At 39.0% G+C, this 25,090-nt stretch overlaps 2 protein-coding genes and 1 long non-coding RNA gene across 3 annotated transcripts in view; 1 reads left to right on the top strand and 2 right to left on the bottom strand.

Annotated features, from left to right (window-relative positions):
* LOC134816441 (RNA-binding protein PNO1-like) overlaps nucleotides 1-25,090 on the bottom strand; it is a 95,900-nt gene that overhangs the window by 44,595 nt on the left and 26,215 nt on the right. The window lies entirely within an intron of this gene.
* On the bottom strand, nucleotides 59-24,526 carry LOC134817089 (solute carrier family 23 member 1-like). Its single transcript, XM_063826196.1, has 16 exons — nucleotides 24,440-24,526; nucleotides 20,119-20,217; nucleotides 19,683-19,812; nucleotides 19,445-19,515; nucleotides 19,134-19,257; nucleotides 18,830-18,915; nucleotides 5,686-5,831; nucleotides 5,420-5,504; nucleotides 2,628-2,675; nucleotides 2,328-2,469; nucleotides 2,042-2,174; nucleotides 1,708-1,828; nucleotides 1,402-1,566; nucleotides 1,129-1,239; nucleotides 800-929; nucleotides 59-674 (listed from the first exon to the last, which is right to left on the bottom strand). The coding sequence occupies exons 1-16, from the start codon at nucleotides 24,482-24,484 to the stop codon at nucleotides 532-534; spliced, it is 1,779 nt and encodes a 592-aa protein (XP_063682266.1). The 5' UTR covers nucleotides 24,485-24,526; the 3' UTR covers nucleotides 59-531.
* LOC134817090 (uncharacterized) lies at nucleotides 18,172-18,518 on the top strand. The gene is made up of 2 exons (XR_010160466.1): nucleotides 18,172-18,258; nucleotides 18,364-18,518. It is a non-coding gene; the product is annotated as an uncharacterized LOC134817090 (long non-coding RNA).

The following is a 25,090-nucleotide window of genomic DNA, read 5'->3' as shown; positions in this document are numbered from 1 at the left end:
CAGGAATATTGTTAAATTACACGACTTAAATTGGAAATTAAGGTATAGTCAGGTATATGATGGTAGTAAATTGGAAATAAATTTTAGTATAACTTGCCATAATAAAACTGATTCAAAGTAAAATCCTCGTTATCAATAAAGATGAAGTACGACTTTAATTAAATAAGTATAACGACTACAAGAATCTACCCCGGCGAATTAAAGTAAAATATTTGGAATCACAGCTGGTATATTGACTTGGAGATATAAAGATATAAGTACAGTACACAGTACTCCTTATACGTCAAATGCGATTAGAAAAGTCTAGAAAAGTTCACGGATTAGTCCACAAAATTATATCACACATCTGGCGACTGGCACGATGATCAGCTTTAAACTAGCCGTATAGCATGGTTATCTTTAATTTCAAAAGTTGCTACTTATAACCAACTGGTCATTCTGTTGCCATAAAACGAGTAACGGTTGTTTACACATGCTAATACTATTATTAATTTTAGGACTATCCTTTGGTTATTCATTGGAACCGACAGTCTATTTAAGTTCAGGCACAAAAGGAAGTTTTCTTAAGATGGGTAGTTTATTAGCAAAGTACTCCATAACCGGTTCACGGTATATCTTCTCCAGTAGTTCCTTATCAGTACAGTCTTCAGAGGCTAATCGATAACCCGTTATCCCTGTAATAATAAAAAATTATGATTGTAGAAGTCAATGAGACATTATCAACCAGCACCTCTGAAGTTTCTGCAACTTCTAGAAAAATAATAACCAGATTAGGATCATAGTCTGTCTCTCAACTGACCTCTTTCTTTATCAGTACCAGGTAGAGTGTTGTCTAGGAGGCAGGATATGGAAGATCCAACTATCATACCAGAGCTTAAAACTACCGCCACCAGCTGATCGAATTCCTTGTTTCCCGTTTTTATTGCTTTCTGGGGATCGAATAAATCTGTTACTTGTCTAAGGTTCTTGGTATAGTCTCATAGACGCATTTATGAGGATACAAAAAATACAGTGACTGGTGCAGTGAAAATTGCGCTTAGGAAACGAATCAAATTTAATGCTCATAAACCAAATCTAACATATTAAATTATGAAATATTACCAGCTAATCATGAGCAACTATATTTACCACTTTTTCGGGATCGTCCATGATCTGACCGGACCACATTGGTATAACGATCCCCATATAGAGAGATATCCCGAGCACAAATATATTTCGTGACGAAGTCATATCAACAAACTGGGGAAAATCAAATCATTAGCATGTTACGATAGAAGGAGAAAGAAATGGAGAAATAAAAAATGAAATACCAGCACTGAAGCACCAATACATGTATCTGAGGCATGTTTATACAGAAATGGAATTCGGAGAGAATGGCAGATAGGAGTAGTGGAGATTTACCCGGAGATTAGATATCCCCACAGCAGCAACCACACCAAACATCACCAGATACATCCCACCAATAATGGGGCCAGGTATGGAGGCAAACAGTACTCCTAGCTTGCCTATCACTCCCATCAAGAGTACAACTACAGCTCCACAGAACATCACTCTTCTACTCCCTACCTGGATATTAGGTCGACCTTGTTAAGGTGAACTACTATTCTAGGTTTCGAATACTGGAAGGAATTTCCTCCTAAAACTGTTTGAAGTTAATATTTAATGAAATGATACTTAGGGGCTTTATTGAAAATTAAGAATGGTTACTTTTGTTAGCCCGATTGCTGCGATATTTTCACTGTAACTGGTAACCCCGACTCCTGGACCACAGAGCCCTGTCAAGAAACATCCCACTCCTTCCATCATGATACCTCTGTTGAGTGCGTATCTGGGAAATATTAATAACAAATGACTTGCTAAAATGGCGCGATCGCATTGCCGTCAGTCAATGGCAAAATGGTCCCATCAATTGAAGTAATTAGTTGTTACTGTTGGCGATTGATCTATTCATTTTCACCCTTTTACTGTATCGTCTGGAAAGTATCATTAATCATTATCAAGAACTTTATTTTGATTGGGTTCTATTTCGATATCTACTGACCGAGGTGGGGGAGGCGCACCGGCGAGTTTAGCACAAGCGAAATAATCCCCCAAACTCTCAATCATACCACCGATAACGGCTGCAATAAAGCCGATAAACCCTCCTAAACTAACTTGGGGTGTTCCAAACTGTCCTGAAAGTAAATTGAACATGATATTGTCACTGAGAAACCTCAAATCCTAATTCAACGAGCCCAAACTGTGTAAAATCCTAGTTTTCAGCATCACTATCTCAAATCATTTCATGTATGGTCACTTCATTTTCATGTGCCCGTAACTTTTCTTACCCGGATACGGAAAATATAACCAATTTGTAGCATCAATAGCACTTGTAATATTAATTATTCTTGCTGGGTCATCTTGAGGCAGAACATCAGTTACAGTGAGAATAGCACACAAGCTCCATACCAAAGTTAGGGATATCATTATCTGTAGAGATGTGGTAGTGTTTATAAAGGACAAGATACAATTAACTTTATATTTATAAGCACATATTTTGATTTTAAGATAAATAAGAAATTGGGTTCAATTTGTAATAGAGATCAAATATAAAATCAGCTCTAGCTCAATATTCCTACTGTATTTACCGATAGGGTAGAAAACAGCTTCAGCCAAGCCACACCGCACTTTATCTTCTGAAAATGTCTACAATAAGGTGTAAATTATAGGGCTTGATGAAATTGAACAGCTGCAGAATACAATATCATGGCTAGTAGTAGTTCTACCACTACGAGTATAAAACTCATCTCACTTTTATTGAAGCTAACAATAACATGATGCCTGAGTATTTTAAATGGAAAATGGTATAATCGATTTCCTCAAAACACACTTTTTGGACATATTGGCTCTTGAATCTGTAGATGATGAGTTATAATGTCTTGGTGATAAGGGCAATTTGTATCGCAGATGGTGAACTTAAACGATATTTAACTCGTTTCGCTCTTTACTAGACTAATCCAATAGCCGAAAAAAAGGACAAACAGGGTCCTGCGACTCATAAATACGGGGTCATGTTTACATATTATATGATGCTCCATAAAATGGGGATCAATGAGTTGCTCATGATTGTCGGATAGAAGAGGTGATGATGTTCAAAATCGAACTCTTTATAAGTCAAAAACTCCAACTAATAATATTTTCTGGGGCTGTGAATATTTGTTTACCGCTTGCACCAAACGATAAGATTTAAATTGTCTCAAAAAGTCTTAAAGATTATTTTTTTATAAGTTTGCTGGTCAGATCAACAATACAAAAAACGGTCAACCATCATCGATTTAAGATTAGTCTTTGAATTCTCTGTTTTTTAAGGAAAAAAAGGATATCGTGCTACCGAGAATTACAATCACAATTCTATTTTATCTTTATTCTATTATATCTTTCTCCCGCGTGCAATCTTTCTATATGAGGTAGATTTACACTTGACCGATGCCTTCCCAAGTTTGTAATCGTTAAATTGTTGACGCGGCTCACATTTATCTTGGAAGTTATAATAAATTGTATCTTTATCAGAATGGTGAATACAACAGTAACCTTCAATAAGGCAGCAGATATGACCTACGGATCTATCTGTTGTCTTTTCTTCCTCTTCGGAACAGTTGGAAACCTAATCAGTTTCATATACTTCAAGTCAAAGCGAAGAGACATCTCCAATGTCATTTATATGCTTATAACAGGGAATGATATCTTGGTCAGCATAGCAGTTCTTCCGGTAGGAATCTCATCCCTCTCAAATCGACAACCAGGTCCCTGGTTTGCGAATGAATATGGCTGCGCGGCTTGGGTGTACCTATGGTATACAGCAGTGTCAATAAGCATCTTCCTTGTAATGTGCCTAAGTATTACAAGAACAATTTCACTGCTCAGACCCTTTCAACGACCAAAAATTAGATATTCGATTATATCAGTTATAACATTTACAGTGTTTATATTAGTTTTATTTATAAGAACCCATGTGTTTGAGTTTGCAAAAATATATTATCCCTTTAACTTTTTACGCTGTGACTTATTTGTCACTAATTCAAAAAGTTGGAGTGGTACTGAAACCTACATTTTGGTAATTATCAGAAACTTGACCTATGTAATCCCAGTTGTTGTTGTTGCTACGAGCTGCATCATATCAGCCGTGGTTCTCAAAAGAACTGACGTTCAAGTGCAACAACAAGAGGTTCAACGTTCCAGGAATCGAGCGACTGTAACCATTCTACTTTTCGCTCTGCTCTATGGAGTCTGCAACATACCCGTAGCTATTAATTATATCTTGTTGACCTACTTCTGGATTACTGAGGATAAATGGTACTATCGTTTGTATGGGTTTGATACAGAGCTTTATTACAATATTGCAACACAAATTATACTTTTAGCAGCTAACTCAGCAGCTAACCCAGCACTCTACTTTTGGAGAATGCCTGCTCTGAAAGAAGGTACAATATCAAGTATCAGGAGGATATTGAGACTAATCAGAGACTTCACAAGACCTGCAAACAATGTCCACCAAGTAGAAGAAAACAATGTCGTTCAGAACGTTATTTCAAATCCACTAGCAGCTGCAATTGGAGAGACTCCATTATAAGAACGGGAGAAATAGACTCGACTCAAACAAACAGAAAGGTCTTCTCGCAGGGAGTCGTTCATTTTAACCGGTGCGACCAGTGATTCATCACTGATTCTGTTTTAACTGTAGTACTATATTAGCCATCAGTATTTGAAAACGGCTTATAACGATCTAGTGTTGCTGTATTTAAATAGTGTTGCTGTATTTAAATTTTCAAATTTGCTGAATTAAAAGATTGGAAAATCATAACATTGCGTTGTAAATTAATCTTAAACATGTTTAATTTATTTAATTTCCCACTCGGGACTGTCTGTGCAGAGTTTCCACAACGACATGCCATCTATATGACATACAAGTTTTGTAATACTGTGCACTCTTATTACATTTCCTCATTATCTTGAACACCATTCATATAATGCATGATTCGTATGCTCCACTTGGATTGAGCATCTATCGAAATAATACTTCCTTGTGCAACAGTGGGAACATGCACTTTAACTCACCTTGCTTATATTGAAGCTAACAGTGGGAACAGGCACTTTAACTCACATTGCTTATATTGAAGCTAACAGTGGGAACATGCACTTTAACTCACCTTGCTTATATTGAAGCTAACAGTGGGAACAGGCACTTTAACTCACATTGCTTATATTGAAGCTAACAGTGGGAACATGCACTTTAACTCACCTTGCTTATATTGAAGCTAACAGTGGGAACAGGCACTTTAACTCACATTGCTTATATTGAAGCTAACAGTGGGAACATGCACTTATTTAACTCACCTTGCTTATATTGAAGCTAACAGTGGGAACAGGCTCTTTAACTCACCTTGCTTATATTGAAGCTAACAGTGGGAACAGGCACTGGAACATTCTTTAGGTATTCAGAGAAAATAGTCACCAACACCACCATTCTGCAAATTAACTACATTTATTCATTATCAAATATCAATATTATTGAACTTTCCGTGGTTGTACTAATTCAAAGAGCACGATTGCTAATGCGAATTGATATCATCGCTAAAAACAAAAAGTTACACTCCTGTCATATCAACCTTCTTTCATTCTAAATCATCCAATTTAAAGCTAACTAACAAAAGCGATATTCCCCAGTTTAGGCTGGCCATTTTAACTGCTTCGCCAGCTAGACAAAGCCCAAGGAGTGAGATGAGCACTGTTATAGTAATCGGTCCTATCACTTTTAGCAGCAATCCCACCAATCCAAACGCTCCTAACGCCATCTGAAAATAATATGAAAATAATATGAAAACGGTTTATATTTGTTCGAAACGCACTTCAGTTCGAAAATTCCTCATATCAAAATCTGGGGGGGGGGGGGGGGGGCAAAATGATAAAGTTTTTATAATGTTTATGTAGCACGCTGTGCGACTGAATGTCAAAACAGCAAAACATTCAGTCTCAACCATGCCTGTAAAAAGTTTAAAGTTTAAATATTATGATAGGACTGCCGATAAAGCATCCTGTCCAAATTCTGTTAGCAGATGGGTATATAAATTGATTGAGAAATTGATGGAGAAAGGTGCATAGGGGGCGTTCACATATGACGTCAGCAAGATTTTAGCCAATTTTACCCCCCCCCCCCCCTTCTGTCAGCAACTGTCAGCATTGAGCGACCCCCCCCCCCCCCCCCCCTAATGACGTCAGCAGTCGCCAGACCCCCTTGCCGTCTCAACCCCCTTACTTAATACTTACCCCCTCCCGTCAGCCAGCGAGCCACGCCGCGAGGGGGTATAGAAATGCTGACGGGTTTAGGCAGAGAAATTAGTATGCGACTGATATAATTATAAACAGTTGGACAACAGAGTTTATATCAGTTCACCGAAGTACTAATATTAAGGAAATTAGCGAAGTTTTATTGTTAATCAAATTTATTTGAAACAAAAATGTTTGCCAAAATTCACGGTACATTTCTGCTGACGTCAGCAAGGTTTAGACCCCTCACCCCCTCTGGAGTCCCCCCCCCCCCCCCCCGTCCAGCATTTCCAAACCCGCCCCTCTCCCCTCGGCTGCTGACTCATAATATGTGAACGCTCCCATACCCAGAACTCAATTGTTCAATATACCAGCTCAAACCTTCTTTTTACCGGTTCTGGAATAAGTAGTCCTATGGCTTATTATCATTATGGTTATCGGACAGAATGAGGTTTAAATCACTTAGCATTTTTAATTCTATCGAGTAGTGGCACAATTGTGCAGCTCAGTGGCTTTTTGTGGGCGACTTAGAGGTGGCAGCATGTTGTCAGCATTGTGGAATCCTTTGTATAAGTTTTACACTAACACTATGTTCGTAGAAATATTTCCTTTACCCTCATGAGTTTTGTCCATATTATGTTCGCAAAAGTATGTTATAAAGTTACAATATAGATTAATCGTGTTAACAATTGGTCAATGTTCACATTGTTCCAAATCTCACTTAACAGATTAACTGCTAACTAACATTATATTATGCCTAACACATTTTACATCACATACGTATTATTTTATTTCCTCATCTTTGCTTTTGTTCATATCGTTTTCTGAATGTTTGCAGTTTTCCAGGCATTGATTGGGGTGTCTAGTGGTTAACTTTATGTCTAGTGGTAAACTTATGTCTATTGGTATAAGTTAAGTTTTTATGTCTAAGTTTTAGGGAAGTTGAGAAGTTTTTGGTTAACAATGTTATTGTTACGTCAGCAGACGAGTGGGTTAAGAAATGCTTGTGAAAGTGGATTCCTGGAAACCAATTTTTCCACGGTTCATGCTACCCTGATCATTATGAGCCTAAAATATTTTTTTCGGTTTTCTGAAGTCCTTACCTAGTAGTACACTAGTAGTACCTACCTCTCGATATACGATTTTGGAAGTTTTTCCTGAAACTAATTTTGTTCATGTTTCATGCTACTCTGATCATTATGAGCCAAAAGTATTTTTTTGGTTTTTCGAAGTCCGAACCTACCATACCTGGGGGACCAGAGGCTATTATATTTATGTTCATAATGAATAGAGATTTGGCCGAATGACAGGTTGAGCGCCACCCAGTACCACCTACCCCTCGATATACGATTTTGGACTCGAGGGTTCCCTTTTGTAATGCGATCTCGGAAGGCAGGCCTCCCAGCTCCCATTCGTAAAACGAGCTTTGCCTTGAGGAGTACGTATCGAGAATGACCAAGGACAAAAGAAAATCGCGATTATTTAGGCCAAAAATCGCGGCGCCACGACAAGCCAAACTAGGCAAAATCGCGGCGAAAATTTTGAAAATCGCGGCGAATTCACAGAAATGTCCACGGTTCTTCAAGTGAACAAGTTGTTCTTAGGCACGTGGTTCTGGAACAAGTAGTCCTATGGCATATTATTATTATGGTTATCGAACAGAATGAGGTTTAAATCACTTAACATCTTTAATTCTATCGAGTATAGTGGCAAAATTTTGCAGCTCAGTGGCTTTTTGCCGGGCGGTATGTTGTCAAATGTCAGCATTGTGATTTGCGGCATCCTTTGTATAAGTTTTACACTATCACTATGTTCGTAGAAATATTTCGTTCACCCTCATGATTTTTTGTCCATATTGTGTTCGCAAAGGTATGTTATAAAGTTATAATATAGATTAATCGTGTTAACAATTAGTCAATGTTCTCATTGTTCCAAATCTCACTTAACAGATTAACTGCTAACTAACCTTATGCCTAACACATTTTACATCACATACGTATTATGACTATGTTATTTCCTCATCTTTGCTTTTGTTCATAAGAGGGCCTCTATGTATCGTCTTCTGAATGTTTGCAGTTTTCCAGACATTGATTGGGGTGTCTAGTGACTGACAGAGCTTGCTTATTTCTTTATTTTTAATAGAACGTATCCAAAATCATTTTAAATCAATTCATGATCGAATACTAGTGTTCATTAATTATTTGATGAATCATATTTATAACTTACTATATTGATAAGTTGATAGTAGATCGATAAAGTCATAATTAAGGAAAATACTTGAAAAATAATTTGGGGAAAACAATGATGCCGATGGTGACCTAAATTTTGGTAGTCCGAAAATATGGTGTTTTTTTTTTCGATGTAAACTTACTCTCCTTGTTCCCATATAAACATAACTTTTATTATAATTCTTCCGTAATAATTATAATAATTTTCTATTATCACTAGAAGCCGCACAGACCTACTATCTACACACAAACCAACTAATAATTTCCATTACCCTATTCGTGTAACAACATCACGAAGAAGAGTCTGTTTAGACCTTAACACTTAAGATTATTAATATAGATGCTATTGTTTTGCCAGACAAGCCTGTCGCTCCCTATTTTGCAAGCTAACAAACTAGTTAACGAATTTATGACATCTAACTTAGCTATGCAAATACATATAGATATCACCGCAGCTTTGAGGGCGGTACTAAATATTGCACGCGCGTGCGCGTGCAATATTTTATATCTCCACGAGGGCTCCAGCCCGAGGCGGAGATATTTTCGTATAGCACGGAGGGCCCAACAGGCCCGAGTGCTATACGATAGTTCCGCCCTCATGGCGAGGAATGATATCGTGTATATCCATGAGCGGGCGCTTTACAGTTTTCAACAATCATAGCAAATAGAAGTAAAAGATTTCGAACTATAAAGCTGCAAATTTAATAGAAAATCATGCTTTAGCCTTTGGTGTAAGATGCAGAACAGGGCAACATTAGTATTACTGATTATATAACACAATAGAATAATTGAAATCCCACGTACTATAATGGTATTACACACCAACCATATTGATGAACAGTCAACGGGATGTTAATCATTAACATATATAGATTAAAAATTGTGTATCCCCGTCAATCCATACTACGAGTAACACAGAATTCCTGTTACCATGACAACACGTCAGATGTACAATGAGAGTTAATCAGTACACAGTGTGTAGGGCCGGTCAAACAATTAATTCAGCTTAAACTATCAAAAAGAGTGCTCGCCATAACTTTAACAACTGTGTAGCTATAAACTGAATGCCATCTGCAGTTACCAAGAGAGCTCAAGATAACGAAGCACGAAGGGACATTGAATATATATAGATATCACCGCAGCCTTGAGGGCGGTTCTAAATATTGCACGCGCGTGCGCGGGCAATATTTTATATCTCCACGAGGGCGCCAGCCCGAGGAGGAGATATTTACGTATAGCACGGAGGGCCCAACGGGCCCGAGTGCTATACGATAGTTCCGCCCTCATGGCGAGGAATGATATCGTGTATATCCATGAGCGGGCGCTTCTCAAGTGTAGTTGTAATGCCACTAATTAGATGATCATTTACTAAGTTTTATAAACCACTGCACAGGCGTAGTTTTATAGCCGTTGCCAGAGACAAATTTTACATTTTGCAGTCGAGTATTACATTTTTGAATTCCTGTCTCAGGAATAAGGAGAATAAATGAAACATTTTAATTTCACAAGGTTAAGCAATTCATATAAAAGTCAGGTGAAATCACAAAACAATTCTATTGAAGTATTGATCATGAACCTTTCAGCAGTTTAAAAACAATCATTTCTACCAGCTAGTATAACGGGGATCAAGTAAAACATTTTAAACAGTTCGGCAGTTCAGTTTAAAATACGGGTCAGTATAAAGGTAACCAGAATAACGATTAAGATGAGGGCAATGGTTAACATTCTTTCTCGATAGTCTCTAGGGCTGTCCAAAGTGAGAATCTGCGACACTCTAGCCACATTTTTGGTGAGACCAGGTCGCTTGTACCTGTCGAGACCAGCCTGACTTTTGTGTCCAGTTCTAGCCATTATCACATTGTCGTCCACTCCCTGCTCGTTCAGCTGAGTGGTGACTGTAGCTCTCAACGATCTGAGGGAAAGCTTTTCTCCGTGTTTTCCTAGGCTTGCCTTCTCGTAGTACTTTTTGATAAGCAGGTTGAAGTAATTCCGTCCCAGAGCTCGTTTTTTTCCGTACCTGCAAGTATAAAAAGTAGATTGAAATCAGTAGTCAGGAAGGCTAACTATTTAAAATCGTTGCATGTATCCAATATTTAGTTTTTGGTACTGAGTCAGAGTATAGAATACAAAGTAGTAAGAATGAAAAGGAAAGTGATTCGAAGATGAAATGAGTTGGTAATAAACTTACCAAATCGTGTGTCTCTCCGCGTCAGCAGCAGCTAACTTGAGAGGGTGCTGGAATAACTTGATTTGTGATCCTCTCATGCTTGGACAACAGCGATCCAGGTATTATAGGTTGTAGTAGTGGTAGAAACTGGTTCTGTCAGAGAGTTTGGACACGTGAGATACTGTTCTTCTTTGATGGTTGATGTTCTTCATGCCTGGTTGTCTGTTTTTAGCAGCGTTTTCAATGTATGTGGTTTCCACCTCCTTATCTGTCAACTTGAAGGTGAAGTTCTCTGGAGTCATGTAACTCAACTCTGTACCTCCTCTGAAAGATGATCACATTCAGTAAGCGTAAGAATGACGTCATTGCAAGGCAATAATATCAGATAGGTCAGCAAAATTATCGTCAGATTTTTGGTAATAGGTTAGAAAAATCCTCAAATTTAACGACTGCTCCAACTGACCTGATAGCGAAGGTGTACGTGGTGAGAAAGATTAAAGTGGTGAGCAGCTGTTCGGGAGAAGAGGATCCAAGTACAGTCAGTAGCTGCGTCAGCTGTTCCGAAGTGAGGTGATCAGGTTGGTTGAGTGTAGCCGGCATTGAGTATTGTTTCTCTTTGACGTACCCGTCGTAAACTAGCTGAAACGGTCTAAAGCGTCTGTGTTTGAAGATGTTGTAGTCCTCTTTTGTTACACCTTGGTCATCACATCTCGCTCTTAGTACTCGGTTCAGACCTGAAAATATGGAAAGATCTGAACATGTACTGCATTTAACATGTGTACGTGAAATGGATTAAAAAAACAGGAAAGAGAATCTGTTCTGCTAGACTGCATACTGGTATAATGATCCTACTCTTACTATTCAACAGAATGTTGTTCAAAAGTACGATGTCATCTTAATTACAAGCTATTGAAGAATCAAATAAAAAATTAGCAAACCTCCAAGTAGACTGTGGAAAGTCCGCTGGTCATAGTTTTCTCCTCTGGCGGCGACGAACCTCACTAAAGCGTTAGGCATTCTTGAAAGAGGAAGCTCCTCCCACGGGGATTTAACTGTTTCGTCCGTCTTCGCAAAGTCTCTGAAAGCATTCAATGCAGTCACATTTTTCTTCAGGGTGTTTTCGGGAACGGTGTTGGTGAGAAACCGGGAAACAATCTTTTCCATTTCAAGCTCTCGATTTGCAGAGTGGGTCCGAGTTGAACTTGATGGGGTCTGATCAGATGGGGGAGTTGACTTCTTTCCATACAGAATGTTTGAAATGGAGAACTGTCCAGTTGCACTATCTTCTGATAATTCTTCTCGAGGGAATAGTGAGTCATGGGAGGCATTCAACAGAGCCTGATTCATCAAGCTGACAGAACGGTCGTGTGCTGAGATCAAAGTGCTCGCCCTGGTTGACCTTGGAGTGCTCGCCCTGGTTGACCTTGGAGTGCTCTGAGGAATCTGTGTGGAGGGGATCAAGTCGGATATTCCAACATCAAAGTTTCCGGGGCAGAAAGGACGACGGTCAGCTACACTACACAAATTATCAATGTCCGGATCAAAATCGGAGTCTCCCTGGTCGGGAAGTTGAGAGGGGGTTGGAACATAATCAGGGTCACAATCAGACATCTCGTTATCGCTGAGCTCCGAACAATTATGTGGCTGGGCAGGAAGTGAGCGGAAATCCAGGCAGAGGGGCGGAAACGGAAACGTGAAAGTGAAAGCGATCCCTAATTAGAGTCGGCCCGGTATAGGCAACTGCCACCTAGTACACTGCTCAGTCACGTGACATCAAATTCGTCTAATAGCGCGTAGATGCGCTAGCACGAGTAGGTCACGTGACATACAAGAGCAGTCACGTGCGCGCGTAGCAGACATGTTCCCACGCGAACAGACATACTGAAACCTTTTTGAATAAAAAACCAAACTGTATTGAATTAGAAACCGAATCCAACTTTAACAAGGTAGGTAAATTAAAGTTACTAAGACAATGAACCAAGCGATTAGAATACCTCAACGATTATCATCGTATCGGGCAGTTATGAAAGTGAAAGTGCTCCGGGCTGTATTGTTACTTGTCACGTTATGTGTCGTCTGCTCGCGTGCTATATTTTAAGCGGGCTGGACGCGCACTGTGTCTTGTTACATCGGGCTGCGAGAGGTCAGAAGACAAAATATAGCCCGCTGGTGGATATATATATATATATATATATATATATATACATACATATAATATATATATATATATATACATATAATATATATATATCCACCAGCGGGCTATATTTTGTCTTCTGACCTCTCGCAGCCCGATGTAACAAGACACAGTGCGCGTCCAACCCGCTTAAAATATAGCACGCGAGCAGACGACACATAACGTGACAAGTAACAATACAGCCCGGAGCACTTTCACTTTCATAACTGCCCGATACGATGATAATCGTTGAGGTATTCTAATCGCTTGGTTCATTGTCTTAGTAACTTTAATTTACCTACCTTGTTAAAGTTGGATTCGGTTTCTAATTCAATACAGTTTGGTTTTTTATTCAAAAAGGTTTCAGTATGTCTGTTCGCGTGGGAACATGTCTGCTACGCGCGCACGTGACTGCTCTTGTATGTCACGTGACCTACTCGTGCTAGCGCATCTACGCGCTATTAGACGAATTTGATGTCACGTGACTGAGCAGTGTACTAGGTGGCAGTTGCCTATACCGGGCCGACTCTAATTAGGGATCGCTTTCACTTTCACGTTTCCGTTTCCGCCCCTCTGCCTGGATTTCCGCTCACTTCCTGCCCAGCCACATAATTGTTCGGAGCTCAGCGATAACGAGATGTCTGATTGTGACCCTGATTATGTTCCAACCCCCTCTCAACTTCCCGACCAGGGAGACTCCGATTTTGATCCGGACATTGATAATTTGTGTAGTGTAGCTGACCGTCGTCCTTTCTGCCCCGGAAACTTTGATGTTGGAATATCCGACTTGATCCCCTCCACACAGATTCCTCAGAGCACTCCAAGGTCAACCAGGGCGAGCACTCCAAGGTCAACCAGGGCGAGCACTTTGATCTCAGCACACGACCGTTCTGTCAGCTTGATGAATCAGGCTCTGTTGAATGCCTCCCATGACTCACTATTCCCTCGAGAAGAATTATCAGAAGATAGTGCAACTGGACAGTTCTCCATTTCAAACATTCTGTATGGAAAGAAGTCAACTCCCCCATCTGATCAGACCCCATCAAGTTCAACTCGGACCCACTCTGCAAATCGAGAGCTTGAAATGGAAAAGATTGTTTCCCGGTTTCTCACCAACACCGTTCCCGAAAACACCCTGAAGAAAAATGTGACTGCATTGAATGCTTTCAGAGACTTTGCGAAGACGGACGAAACAGTTAAATCCCCGTGGGAGGAGCTTCCTCTTTCAAGAATGCCTAACGCTTTAGTGAGGTTCGTCGCCGCCAGAGGAGAAAACTATGACCAGCGGACTTTCCACAGTCTACTTGGAGGTTTGCTAATTTTTTATTTGATTCTTCAATAGCTTGTAATTAAGATGACATCGTACTTTTGAACAACATTCTGTTGAATAGTAAGAGTAGGATCATTATACCAGTATGCAGTCTAGCAGAACAGATTCTCTTTCCTGTTTTTTTAATCCATTTCACGTACACATGTTAAATGCAGTACATGTTCAGATCTTTCCATATTTTCAGGTCTGAACCGAGTACTAAGAGCGAGATGTGATGACCAAGGTGTAACAAAAGAGGACTACAACATCTTCAAACACAGACGCTTTAGACCGTTTCAGCTAGTTTACGACGGGTACGTCAAAGAGAAACAATACTCAATGCCGGCTACACTCAACCAACCTGATCACCTCACTTCGGAACAGCTGACGCAGCTACTGACTGTACTTGGATCCTCTTCTCCCGAACAGCTGCTCACCACTTTAATCTTTCTCACCACGTACACCTTCGCTATCAGGTCAGTTGGAGCAGTCGTTAAATTTGAGGATTTTTCTAACCTATTACCAAAAATCTGACGATAATTTTGCTGACCTATCTGATATTATTGCCTTGCAATGACGTCATTCTTACGCTTACTGAATGTGATCATCTTTCAGAGGAGGTACAGAGTTGAGTTACATGACTCCAGAGAACTTCACCTTCAAGTTGACAGATAAGGAGGTGGAAACCACATACATTGAAAACGCTGCTAAAAACAGACAACCAGGCATGAAGAACATCAACCATCAAAGAAGAACAGTATCTCACGTGTCCAAACTCTCTGACAGAACCAGTTTCTACCACTACTACAACCTATAATACCTGGATCGCTGTTGTCCAAGCATGAGAGGATCACAAATCAAGTTATTCCAGCACCCTCTCAAGTTAGCTGCTGCTGACGCGGAGAGACACACGATTTGGTAAGTTTATTACCAACTCATTTCATCTTCGAATCACTTTCCTTTTCATTCTTACTACTTTGTATTCTATACTCTGACTCAGTACCAAAAACTAAATATTGGATACATGCAACGATTTTAAATAGTTAGCCTTCCTGACTACTGATTTCAATCTACTTTTTATACTTGCAGGTACGGAAAAAAACGAGCTCTGGGACGGAATTACTTCAACCTGCTTATCAAAAAGTACTACGAGAAGGCAAGCCTAGGAAAACACGGAGAAAAGCTTTCCCTCAGATCGTTGAGAGCTACAGTCACCACTCAGCTGAACGAGCAGGGAGTGGACGACAATGTGATAATGGCTAGAACTGGACACAAAAGTCAGGCTGGTCTCGACAGGTACAAGCGACCTGGTCTCACCAAAAATGTGGCTAGAGTGTCGCAGATTCTCACTTTGGACAGCCCTAGAGACTATCGAGAAAGAATGTTAACCATTGCCCTCATCTTAATCGTTATTCTGGTTACCTTTATACTGACCCGTATTTTAAACTGAACTGCCGAACTGTTTAAAATGTTTTACTTGATCCCCGTTATACTAGCTGGTAGAAATGATTGTTTTTAAACTGCTGAAAGGTTCATGATCAATACTTCAATAGAATTGTTTTGTGATTTCACCTGACTTTTATATGAATTGCTTAACCTTGTGAAATTAAAATGTTTCATTTATTCTCCTTATTCCTGAGACAGGAATTCAAAAATGTAATACTCGACTGCAAAATGTAAAATTTGTCTCTGGCAACGGCTATAAAACTACGCCTGTGGTTTATAAAACTTAGTAAATGATCATCTAATTAGTGGCATTACAACTACACTTGAGAAGCGCCCGCTCATGGATATACACGATATCATTCCTCGCCATGAGGGCGGAACTATCGTATAGCACTCGGGCCCGTTGGGCCCTCCGTGCTATACGTAAATATCTCCTCCTCGGGCTGGCGCCCTCGTGGAGATATAAAATATTGCCCGCGCACGCGCGTGCAATATTTAGAACCGCCCTCAAGGCTGCGGTGATATCTATATATATATTACGTTGAGTAAAATATCAAATTCATAACATCTATATTAGTGGTAGACGGTATAGTTTCAAAACAAAAAACAGGGCAAAATTTCTTTCGGGAACACAATAGAATTACACGTAAAATTCCGGCCTAAAATTTCAAGAATTATTACTCGAAATAGCTTGAGCAATTATGGAAATGGAAATCAGTTGAAATAAACAATGGAGCGTGTATGGTGTATACTGTATAAACATCAACTCTAGACTTACAGTCGCCACTAATTGTTGCAACCATGCGGTAACACGTCACGTGTTCAATGTCAGCCAATCATATTGCACTGCGTGGTATAGGGACTGAGGACGATAAGTGATATTGTGCATTCCTTGAGCCGTGGGAACCATTAAGATGTAGTGTCAGTGACATAAATATGGTGTACGTGTCTTGTAATAGTTAAAGTTTAATAGCTTAGGCCCCAAAAATTTGTTTGAAAGTGAAAGTGCTCCGGGCTGTATTGTTACTTGTCACGTTAAGTGTCGTCTGCTCGCGTGCTGTATTTTAAGCGGGCTGGACGCGCACTGTGTCTTGTTACATCGGGCTGCGAGAGGTCAGAAGACAAAATATAGCCCGCTGGTGGATATATTATCTTTCGCTGCAAATTCACCGCGATTTTGCCTAGTTTGACTTGTCCCGGCGCCTGTGAGCGTATAGACCGCTCCTCTATCGTTGTTTTGAGTGTCCGATCCAAACCAAATCCTAGGGTACACGAGACGTGGTAGCCTGTGAGCGTATCATCACGACAATTATTGGTCACTCAAAATCGATCCGTTGTTTCTGCGTATTTATTACCTCTGTTGATTTTATCGTTAAAACATGGATTTTAAGGCATAAGGAAGCATTGTTGAGCTCTGAAACCGAGTTTAATCGATTTCTCGTGCAATCTTACGTCAGTAATGATCATCAAAATAAGTTTATAACAATGTCGATATTTTGGTAAATTTCTAGCTTTCTGTCAGAAAATAAATTTACGGTTTCTATAATATGGGGTAATTAGATATAAACTACAGTACAGCTGTACTTACACCCACATTCACAAGCATGCAAGCTCACTTGGTCCAATGAGCGGGAAACGGAGAACAAGCTCTGGTGACGTCACAGTCACGTGACCTCAAGCTCATAATCACGTGACCTCAGACCCAATCAATTTGGTTCTGGCCTGGTCAGCCCCCTGTCACCCGATCTTGAGGTGACGTACGACACCTCGTCAACCCAATCAATGTCTGGAAAGCTGCAAATTTTAACATGCCTAACTCACAAGGGTCTTTATACGGAGTTGTGCGAGATGACGATACATAGAGGCCGCAGAATTATGAGGACTACCAGATCCTGGTGGAACCTAAGCAATCCATGATATCATGACAGGCCCTATAGTCGGAAGTCGATATGAATTTAAAACGTGCATTAGGAGTTTTCATACTGGGTAATGGGAGTCCCTACTCCCTGGCAGCTGATATTGCATTTAACAGAATTTCGTTAAATATCAAATGGGGTGTCTCAAAATAAATGTTAAAGCTAATTTATATTATTTAACTTACATTTACCAAATTATTTTACACAGCTATTTATAGTTCTAACTAGTTATTTTTTATTTGAAAATTCAATTAATCATTATATATATAAATCAAGCGTTACATTTCAGCCATGCAAAATTACAATGACATATTTTGATTACTAAATGATAAATGGTACTGCAATATAAGTTGCTTAATGTTTGGCCGGATGACAACTAACGAGAAAAATAAACTTGATTATATAATAATTAATTCGGCTGAACCAACACATAGCAAAAGCCACATTAACGTTGGGGCCGTCAAAAGAAGGATATGAAGTTTTTAACCACAGTTATACTGGTCTGCCTCATCATAGTAGCAGTTCAATACCTGCCATCCATCTCTGCCGAACTTAATGATGAAATATCTAATCAAGATTCAAGAAGAGCCCCAAGGCCAAAAAGAGTTGCACCAAATTCTGATCGGAGAAAGAAATGGCGAAGATGGAAATTGTAAAACGAGAGCGCCCGAGGTTTCGTTTTGGCGTCTAAAGTCGCTCAAGAAAATGAAAGGGTAAGGGTGGCTTCTAATTTTTATAACGCTAATTTGAATTGAAGGTACGAAGGATCAAACAAATTCACTAAATACCAATTTAGTGGTCAGAATGAATTATTTCAGGTAAAAATAGAAGGAGTTGGTGTTACAGTGTCAAAGAGATCATTAAACATTTATAAACGGACAAGCTATTTCACGTGTTTACTGTTTGTGTTTTCTTTATTAAAATATCTTCATAGTGTTTTCGGGAATTAAGTAATTAGATTTATGCATTACCACATACTAGTTTTATTTATCAATTCATTTGCATTATGTACCATTTTACTCTCGCTAAGTCATGCCTAAAAACCTAACCTTAAGATATTAAAGGCAGAATAACCGAGGATCTAAAGAAAGTCTCATTTACTGATCGTACTATGTACACAATAATTAGTTAGAGCAGTGCCAATTGCCAAACATACATTTTCTCAAATTAAAATAAAATTCAGTAATTACGATTTGTTTTCTTAGTCACCACTTTTAAAATGCGCAAAAATTGAGCTAACAATAAAGTTGTTTACAATTTAAATACCTCAATTAATTTACATACCTGGAACAAACTAGCCAGCATGAGGTTACCCTGGAGCTCCGTCATCCGCAGCTTCCAGTTTGGATCCCAGGTTTGAGTCCCGTTATCTGAACAAGAATTACATCTATGATCAATGTTCATTCAACATGTACCACATATACGTTGACACGTATGCCTTTAAAAAAACACATTAAAAACACATGTTTTTACGTAACTGAGTTAATGTTGAGTTAAATTGACGATGACGATGGATATACATATTATATTGCACCGATTTACATAATCATTTCATAAAATGTAATATAATTTAAAAGATCTGACTTACTGCCATCCTCATCAATAACGTAGTACACATCCTTGCAGGGCTCTTTAGACAAAATTCCTTTTGCTACGGCAAAATAGACAAAAGACCCACTTTGAACGATAGGAAGTCGGGTTCCAAAGAATATCTGAAATTAGCATCATAATTATTCACCTTTACTTTTGTAAATATCAAAATAACGTGGCTTAATTTATGTTTTTTTACGAAAACAAGCTGCAACATATCTTATCAAATATTGCAAGTAAAGTCGAATTGAATTCTACCTAACGTAATTCAATAACTCATTAGTTAGTTAAAAACTAATTTAATTCTACCTGAACCATAGTAGCTAAGCCACACATAACAAACATCGTGTTTAACAGAATACCTTTAACGACCACGTTACCTACAAAGTTATTGAATATTTTAGAAATCTGACGGGGAACCAACAAATCTGTAACGGAGAAAAGAAATGTGAGCAAATATTAAATTTTATATTTTCATTATTTGTTGAAATGTGATCATACTGCTATACTGGTACAAATGTATAAAAGCATGGTTGTCAAAACTCACTTTCAACACATAAACTGGGGGCGAGAATAACAGCGATAGCAAAAGTAGAACCAAACAAGATGAGGTATTGTTGAAATCCTAGCAGAACGGACAGAAACCAGTTAGGGTCCTTACCAAGAGGGTAATTCAGCTGAAATTGGACAATTAGAAGGACTTGCCTCGATTACGATCGTAAGATGTGTCTTGAATTGGTGAGAAGAAATGGACCATTAGCCGAATTCATTGGTCTTACAGCGATACTCTGTTTTCAAGAGAGTCTTGGGAAAATTAAACCTGCTTCACTGTTAATCAGGATTTAATTTAAAACACCGAAAATATCATACAATTTGTAAATGAACTTAATTTAGTGGCGTAACGAACTCCGGGTATAGCAAAGTTCCATATTCTACCCGTTAGATCACACAGTAGATTGAGGTTCTACTAAATTTTATTTTACCTGTTTTCTGATAACTTCAAGATCATTTTCTGACTCATCTTGATCATCGTTTTTGATATCAATCTTCATTGGACTGCTGTCCTTGATAAGCTTGTAATCCTAAAAATAGTGATACTTCATTCTTCATATTATGAACATTATAGCCTGGGGTCCCCAGGTAAGAACATTCTACACGCCTAACTACATTACACTTCTCCCAATAACAACTTTTCCTTAATATCTAGTGAACTGTACACCTGCTAAGGTACCAAATTGCATGATACGAAGTGGCAAAAAGTGTGGCAAACTCTGAAAGTACTGAAACAGAACAGTCAAAATTATAAATATCATATAAGATATACGTCCAGATTATTGACAAAAAGGCGGACAATCAATGTCCACAAATTTTATCTAATATCATTACTATGAATTCATTCATCAATTTTTTCTCGTTTCGGTTGATTCGCAATTATAGGTCGGATTTGTAATCCCTGAATGTGAAAGCCTCGATTTAAGCAAACTCACGTAATTGGCTCAGTTATTAGCGGAAATATCGCACGATTTCCCCCTAAAATAACTTTAATCACTTGTTTAGACTATCTTTACTCGATATTTAATGGAAATATTGAGAACGTGTACCATTTCTTTTGATAAATTAATTTTAGACAAAGAATTGCGATGCTCTAGTGATTTCATCACAATTCATTCATCATTAATCCCTATTAATTCAATAATAGCAGGATCAGTACTCTAATTATAAAGCCAAACGAGGGTTTATTGAAATTTTATAAGCCTTTGTGTTGGTTTGGGTTCCTGTGCGAAAATGAAATTATATACAGAGTTTCTTTCCCTGCTCAGACTCTTTCTGTACTCTTTCTGTACTCTTTCTGTACTCTTTCTGTACTCTTTCTGTACTCTTTCTGTACTCTTTCTGTACTCTTTCTGTACTCTTTCTGTACTCTTTCTGTACTCTTTCTGTACTCTTTCTGTACTCTTTCTGTACTCTTTCTGTACTCTTTCTGTACTCTTTCTGTACTCTTTCTGTACTCTTTCTGTACTCTTTCTGTACTCTTTCTGTACTCTTTCTGTACTCTTTCTCCACTATTTCTCCACTCTTTCTCCACTCTTTCTCCACTCTTTCTCCACTCTTTCTCCACTCTTTCTCCACTCTTTCTCCACTCTTTCTCCACTCTTTCTCCACTTTTTCTCCACTCTTACTCCACTCTTTCTCCACTCTTTCTCTACTCTTTCTCTACTCTTTCTCTACTCTTTCTCTACTCTTTCTATACTTGTTCTCTACTCTTTCTCTACTCTTTCTCTACTCTTTCTCTACTCTTTCTCTACTCTTTCTCTACTCTTTCTCTACTCTTTCTCTACTCTTTCTCTACTCTTTCTCTACTCTTTCTCTACTCTTTCTCTACTCTTTCTCTACTCTTTCTCTACTCTTTCTCTACTCTTTCTCTACTCTTTCTCTACTCTTTCTCTACTCTTTCTCTACTCTTTCTCTACTCTTTCTCTACTCTTTCTCTACTCTTTCTCTACTCTTTCTCTACTCTTTCTCTGCTCTTTCTCTGCTCTTTCTCTACTCTTTCTCTACTCTTTCTCTACTCTTTCTCTACTCTTTCTCTACTCTTTCTCTACTCATCATGTTGCAAATACTTCGTACTTTATTTGCGCATACCTGCCATCAGTGGCGTAACGTTGCCTGTTGGCGCCCCCCTGCCGAAAAAAGCGCCCCCCTGTTGGCGCCCCTCCCCTTTTGGTGCCCCTCCCTAAAATTAAACAAATTAGGTGATTTTAAAGAATACGCCGGTAAAATCTCTAAAAAGTGTGTATCTAGAGAAAACGCGCAGTTTTGCTAGTACTTTAGTTAAGTTTTTGAAATTGTCCCACATTCAAACGACGATTTGGCGCCCCCCTAAGACGGCGCCCCCCTGCACAGCGGGGTCAGCAGGGCCTTTCGTTACGCCACTGCCTGCCATACCAGACAGAGCATTACAGAATTTCCAGAATTCCAGCTGTATTCTACACACTGTAATCTTATCCAGGGCTCAGACGATTATTAGTCATATTGCGACAGACATGTACCTCAGCTGTACTCAGTACTCAGTAAGTGATGCATCAACGTCGTTTAGATTTAGCTCAGCAATTGGGCAGAACACAATTTCCTCCGCTCAAAATAAGATTATTGGCCAATATATATAAATATCACCGCAGCTTTGAGGGCGGTACTAAATATTGCACGCGCGTGCGCGTGCAATATTTTATATCTCCACGAGGGCTCCAGCCCGAGGCGGAGATATTTTCGTATAGCACGGAGGGCCCAACAGGCCCGAGTGCTATACGATAGTTCCGCCCTCATGGCGAGGAATGATATCGTGTATATCCATGAGCGGGCGCTTTACAGTTTTCAACAATCATAGCAAATAGAAGTAAAAGATTTCGAACTAATTAAGCTGCAAATTTAATAGAAAATCATGCTTTAGCCTTTGGTTTAAGATGCAGAACAGGGCAACATGCGCATTACTGATTATATAACACAATAGAAGAATTGAAATCCCACGTACTATAATGGTATTACACACCAACCATATTGATGAACAGTCAACGGGATGTTAATCATTAACATAGATTAAAAATTGTGTATCTCCGTCAATCCATACTACGAGTAACACAGAATTCCTGTTACCATGACAACACGTCAGATGTACAATGAGAGTTAATCAGTACACAGTGTGTAGGGCCGGTCAAACAATAAATTCAGCTTAAACTATCAAAAAGAGTGCTCGCCATAACTTTAACAACTGTGTAACTATAAACTGAATGCCATCTGCAGTTACAAAGAGAGCTCAAGATAACGAAGCACGAAGGGACATTGAATATATAATATATATATATATTTTACGTTGAGTAAAAGATCAAATTCATAACATCAATATTAGTGGTAGACGGTATAGTTTCAAAACAAAAAACAGGGCAAAATTTCTTTCGGGAACACAATAGAATTACACGTAAAATTCCGGCCTAAAATTTCAAGAATTATTACTCGAAATAGCTTGAGCAATTATGGAAATGGAAATCAGTCGAAATAAACAATGGAGCGTGTATGGTGTATACTGTATAAACATCAACTCTAGACTTAAAGTCGCCACTAATTGTTGCAACCATGGTAACACGTCACGTGTTAAATGTCAGCCAATCATATTGCACTGCGTGGTATAGGGACTGAGGCCGATAAGTGATATACTAGTGCATTCCTTGAGCCGTGGGAAACATTAAGATATATGTAGTGTCAGTGACATAAATATGGTGTACGTGTCTTGTAATAGTTAAAGTTTAATAGTTTAGGCCCCAAAAATTTGTTTGAAAGTGAAAGTGCTCCGGGCTGTATTGTTACTTGTCACGTTAAGTGTCGTCTGCTCGCGTGCTGTATTTTAAGCGGGCTGGACGCGCACTGTGTCTTGTTACATCGGGCTGCGAGAGGTCAGAAGACAAAATATAGCCCGCTGGTGGATATATATACATATCACCGGAGACTCGCGGGCGGAACAAAATATTGCACGCGCACGCGCGTGCAATATTTCATATGTCCCCGAGGGCGCTAGCCCGAGGAGGACATATTTTCGTATAGCACGGAGGGCCCATCGGGCCCGAGTGCTATACGATTTTTCCGCCCGCGGGTCGAGGTGATGTGGATTATATCCACCAGCGGGCGTATTACAGTTAATATATAATTTTATAAATAAACAATGGAGCTTGTATAAAAGTCAACTCTAGAAAAGGTCGCCACTAATTGTTGTAACCATGGTAACACGTCACGTGTTCAATGTAAGCCAATCATAAAGGGCTGTGTCGTATATAGGGGCTGGAGATGCACTGCATTCCTGGGCCGTGGGAATAATGAATGTAATGTCAGTGACGATGAATATCAATAATATAGGGGGATTATAGTGCTGATGTGTATTATGTAGTGTGTTATAATAACTTTGATATAAATCAAAGTATCATGTCATCTGCTCACGAGCTGCATGAGCAGCCCTACCGGACACAAAAATAAAATGTATATAATATAGTCAGTGTAATAAGGAATTTCACATGGAGACGATACAGAAACTGAAAATATTTTAGAGAACTCCGGGCTATATTGCTACTGGTCAAATTAAATGTCACTTGTTAGCGGGCTATATCATGAGCGGGCTGTAGAGATATCGGGCCCTTTGACAGCGGGCTGGTAAGAGCCCGCGATGCAAAAAAGCGCACGCTGGTGGATATAAAGGTATCACCACATAACTTCAGATATTAATTTTAGGATAACTCTGTCTGAATTCTGAAAGGTACTCACTTGTTGAACAAGTTCTTGTCCGTCGTTAGTATCTTCGGGTGGCATTGTATATTTTCTGCGATCAAACGTTTACATGAATGTACCCTCGAGAAACACAAATAAGCATTTTGTCATTAAAAAATTAGAAATTTTGTGTTTATTAACACACTCAAAACACTAAATATGCTAACTGTATGTTAATGTACCATGAGTTGAAACTATAACTAAATAACTAAATCTCAATTTAACCAAGTTATGACCCTTTTAAAATATTGCAGATCAGTGATTTCGTCACCCAATCAGTAATCTCATCGGGAACTATATTCGCTAGCGAGCAACGATGAGACTCATTTATAGGCGGTAACGAGCATGTTGGTGGATTAAGATCTGATCACTGAGTGAATACTGATAGTGACGTAATGACGTTCCTTAAAACCAAAGAAATTCGCGTTATAGCGCTTCGGTTACTGTCCTATAAGCAGTCTCCAACCAATCAGGGCATTGATTGAGTGAAGATATCACTGATTAACTGGATCACGTATCTGCAAGATCTTAAAAGGGTCATAACTCGATTAAATTGTAAACAAACAATTTGAAATTTGAAATTAAATAAATAAATATATGATATGAAATGAAATGATGTATATGATTAGCCAACAACACAAAGAAGGT

This window comes from Bolinopsis microptera, chromosome 6, assembly GCF_026151205.1.
Source record: "Bolinopsis microptera isolate Bmic1 chromosome 6, MBARI_Bmic_1.0, whole genome shotgun sequence".
Classification (NCBI taxonomy): Eukaryota; Metazoa; Ctenophora; class Tentaculata; order Lobata; family Bolinopsidae; genus Bolinopsis; species Bolinopsis microptera.
Note: the sequence above shows the minus strand (reverse complement) of the source record. Positions and strands in the feature narration are given on the sequence as shown.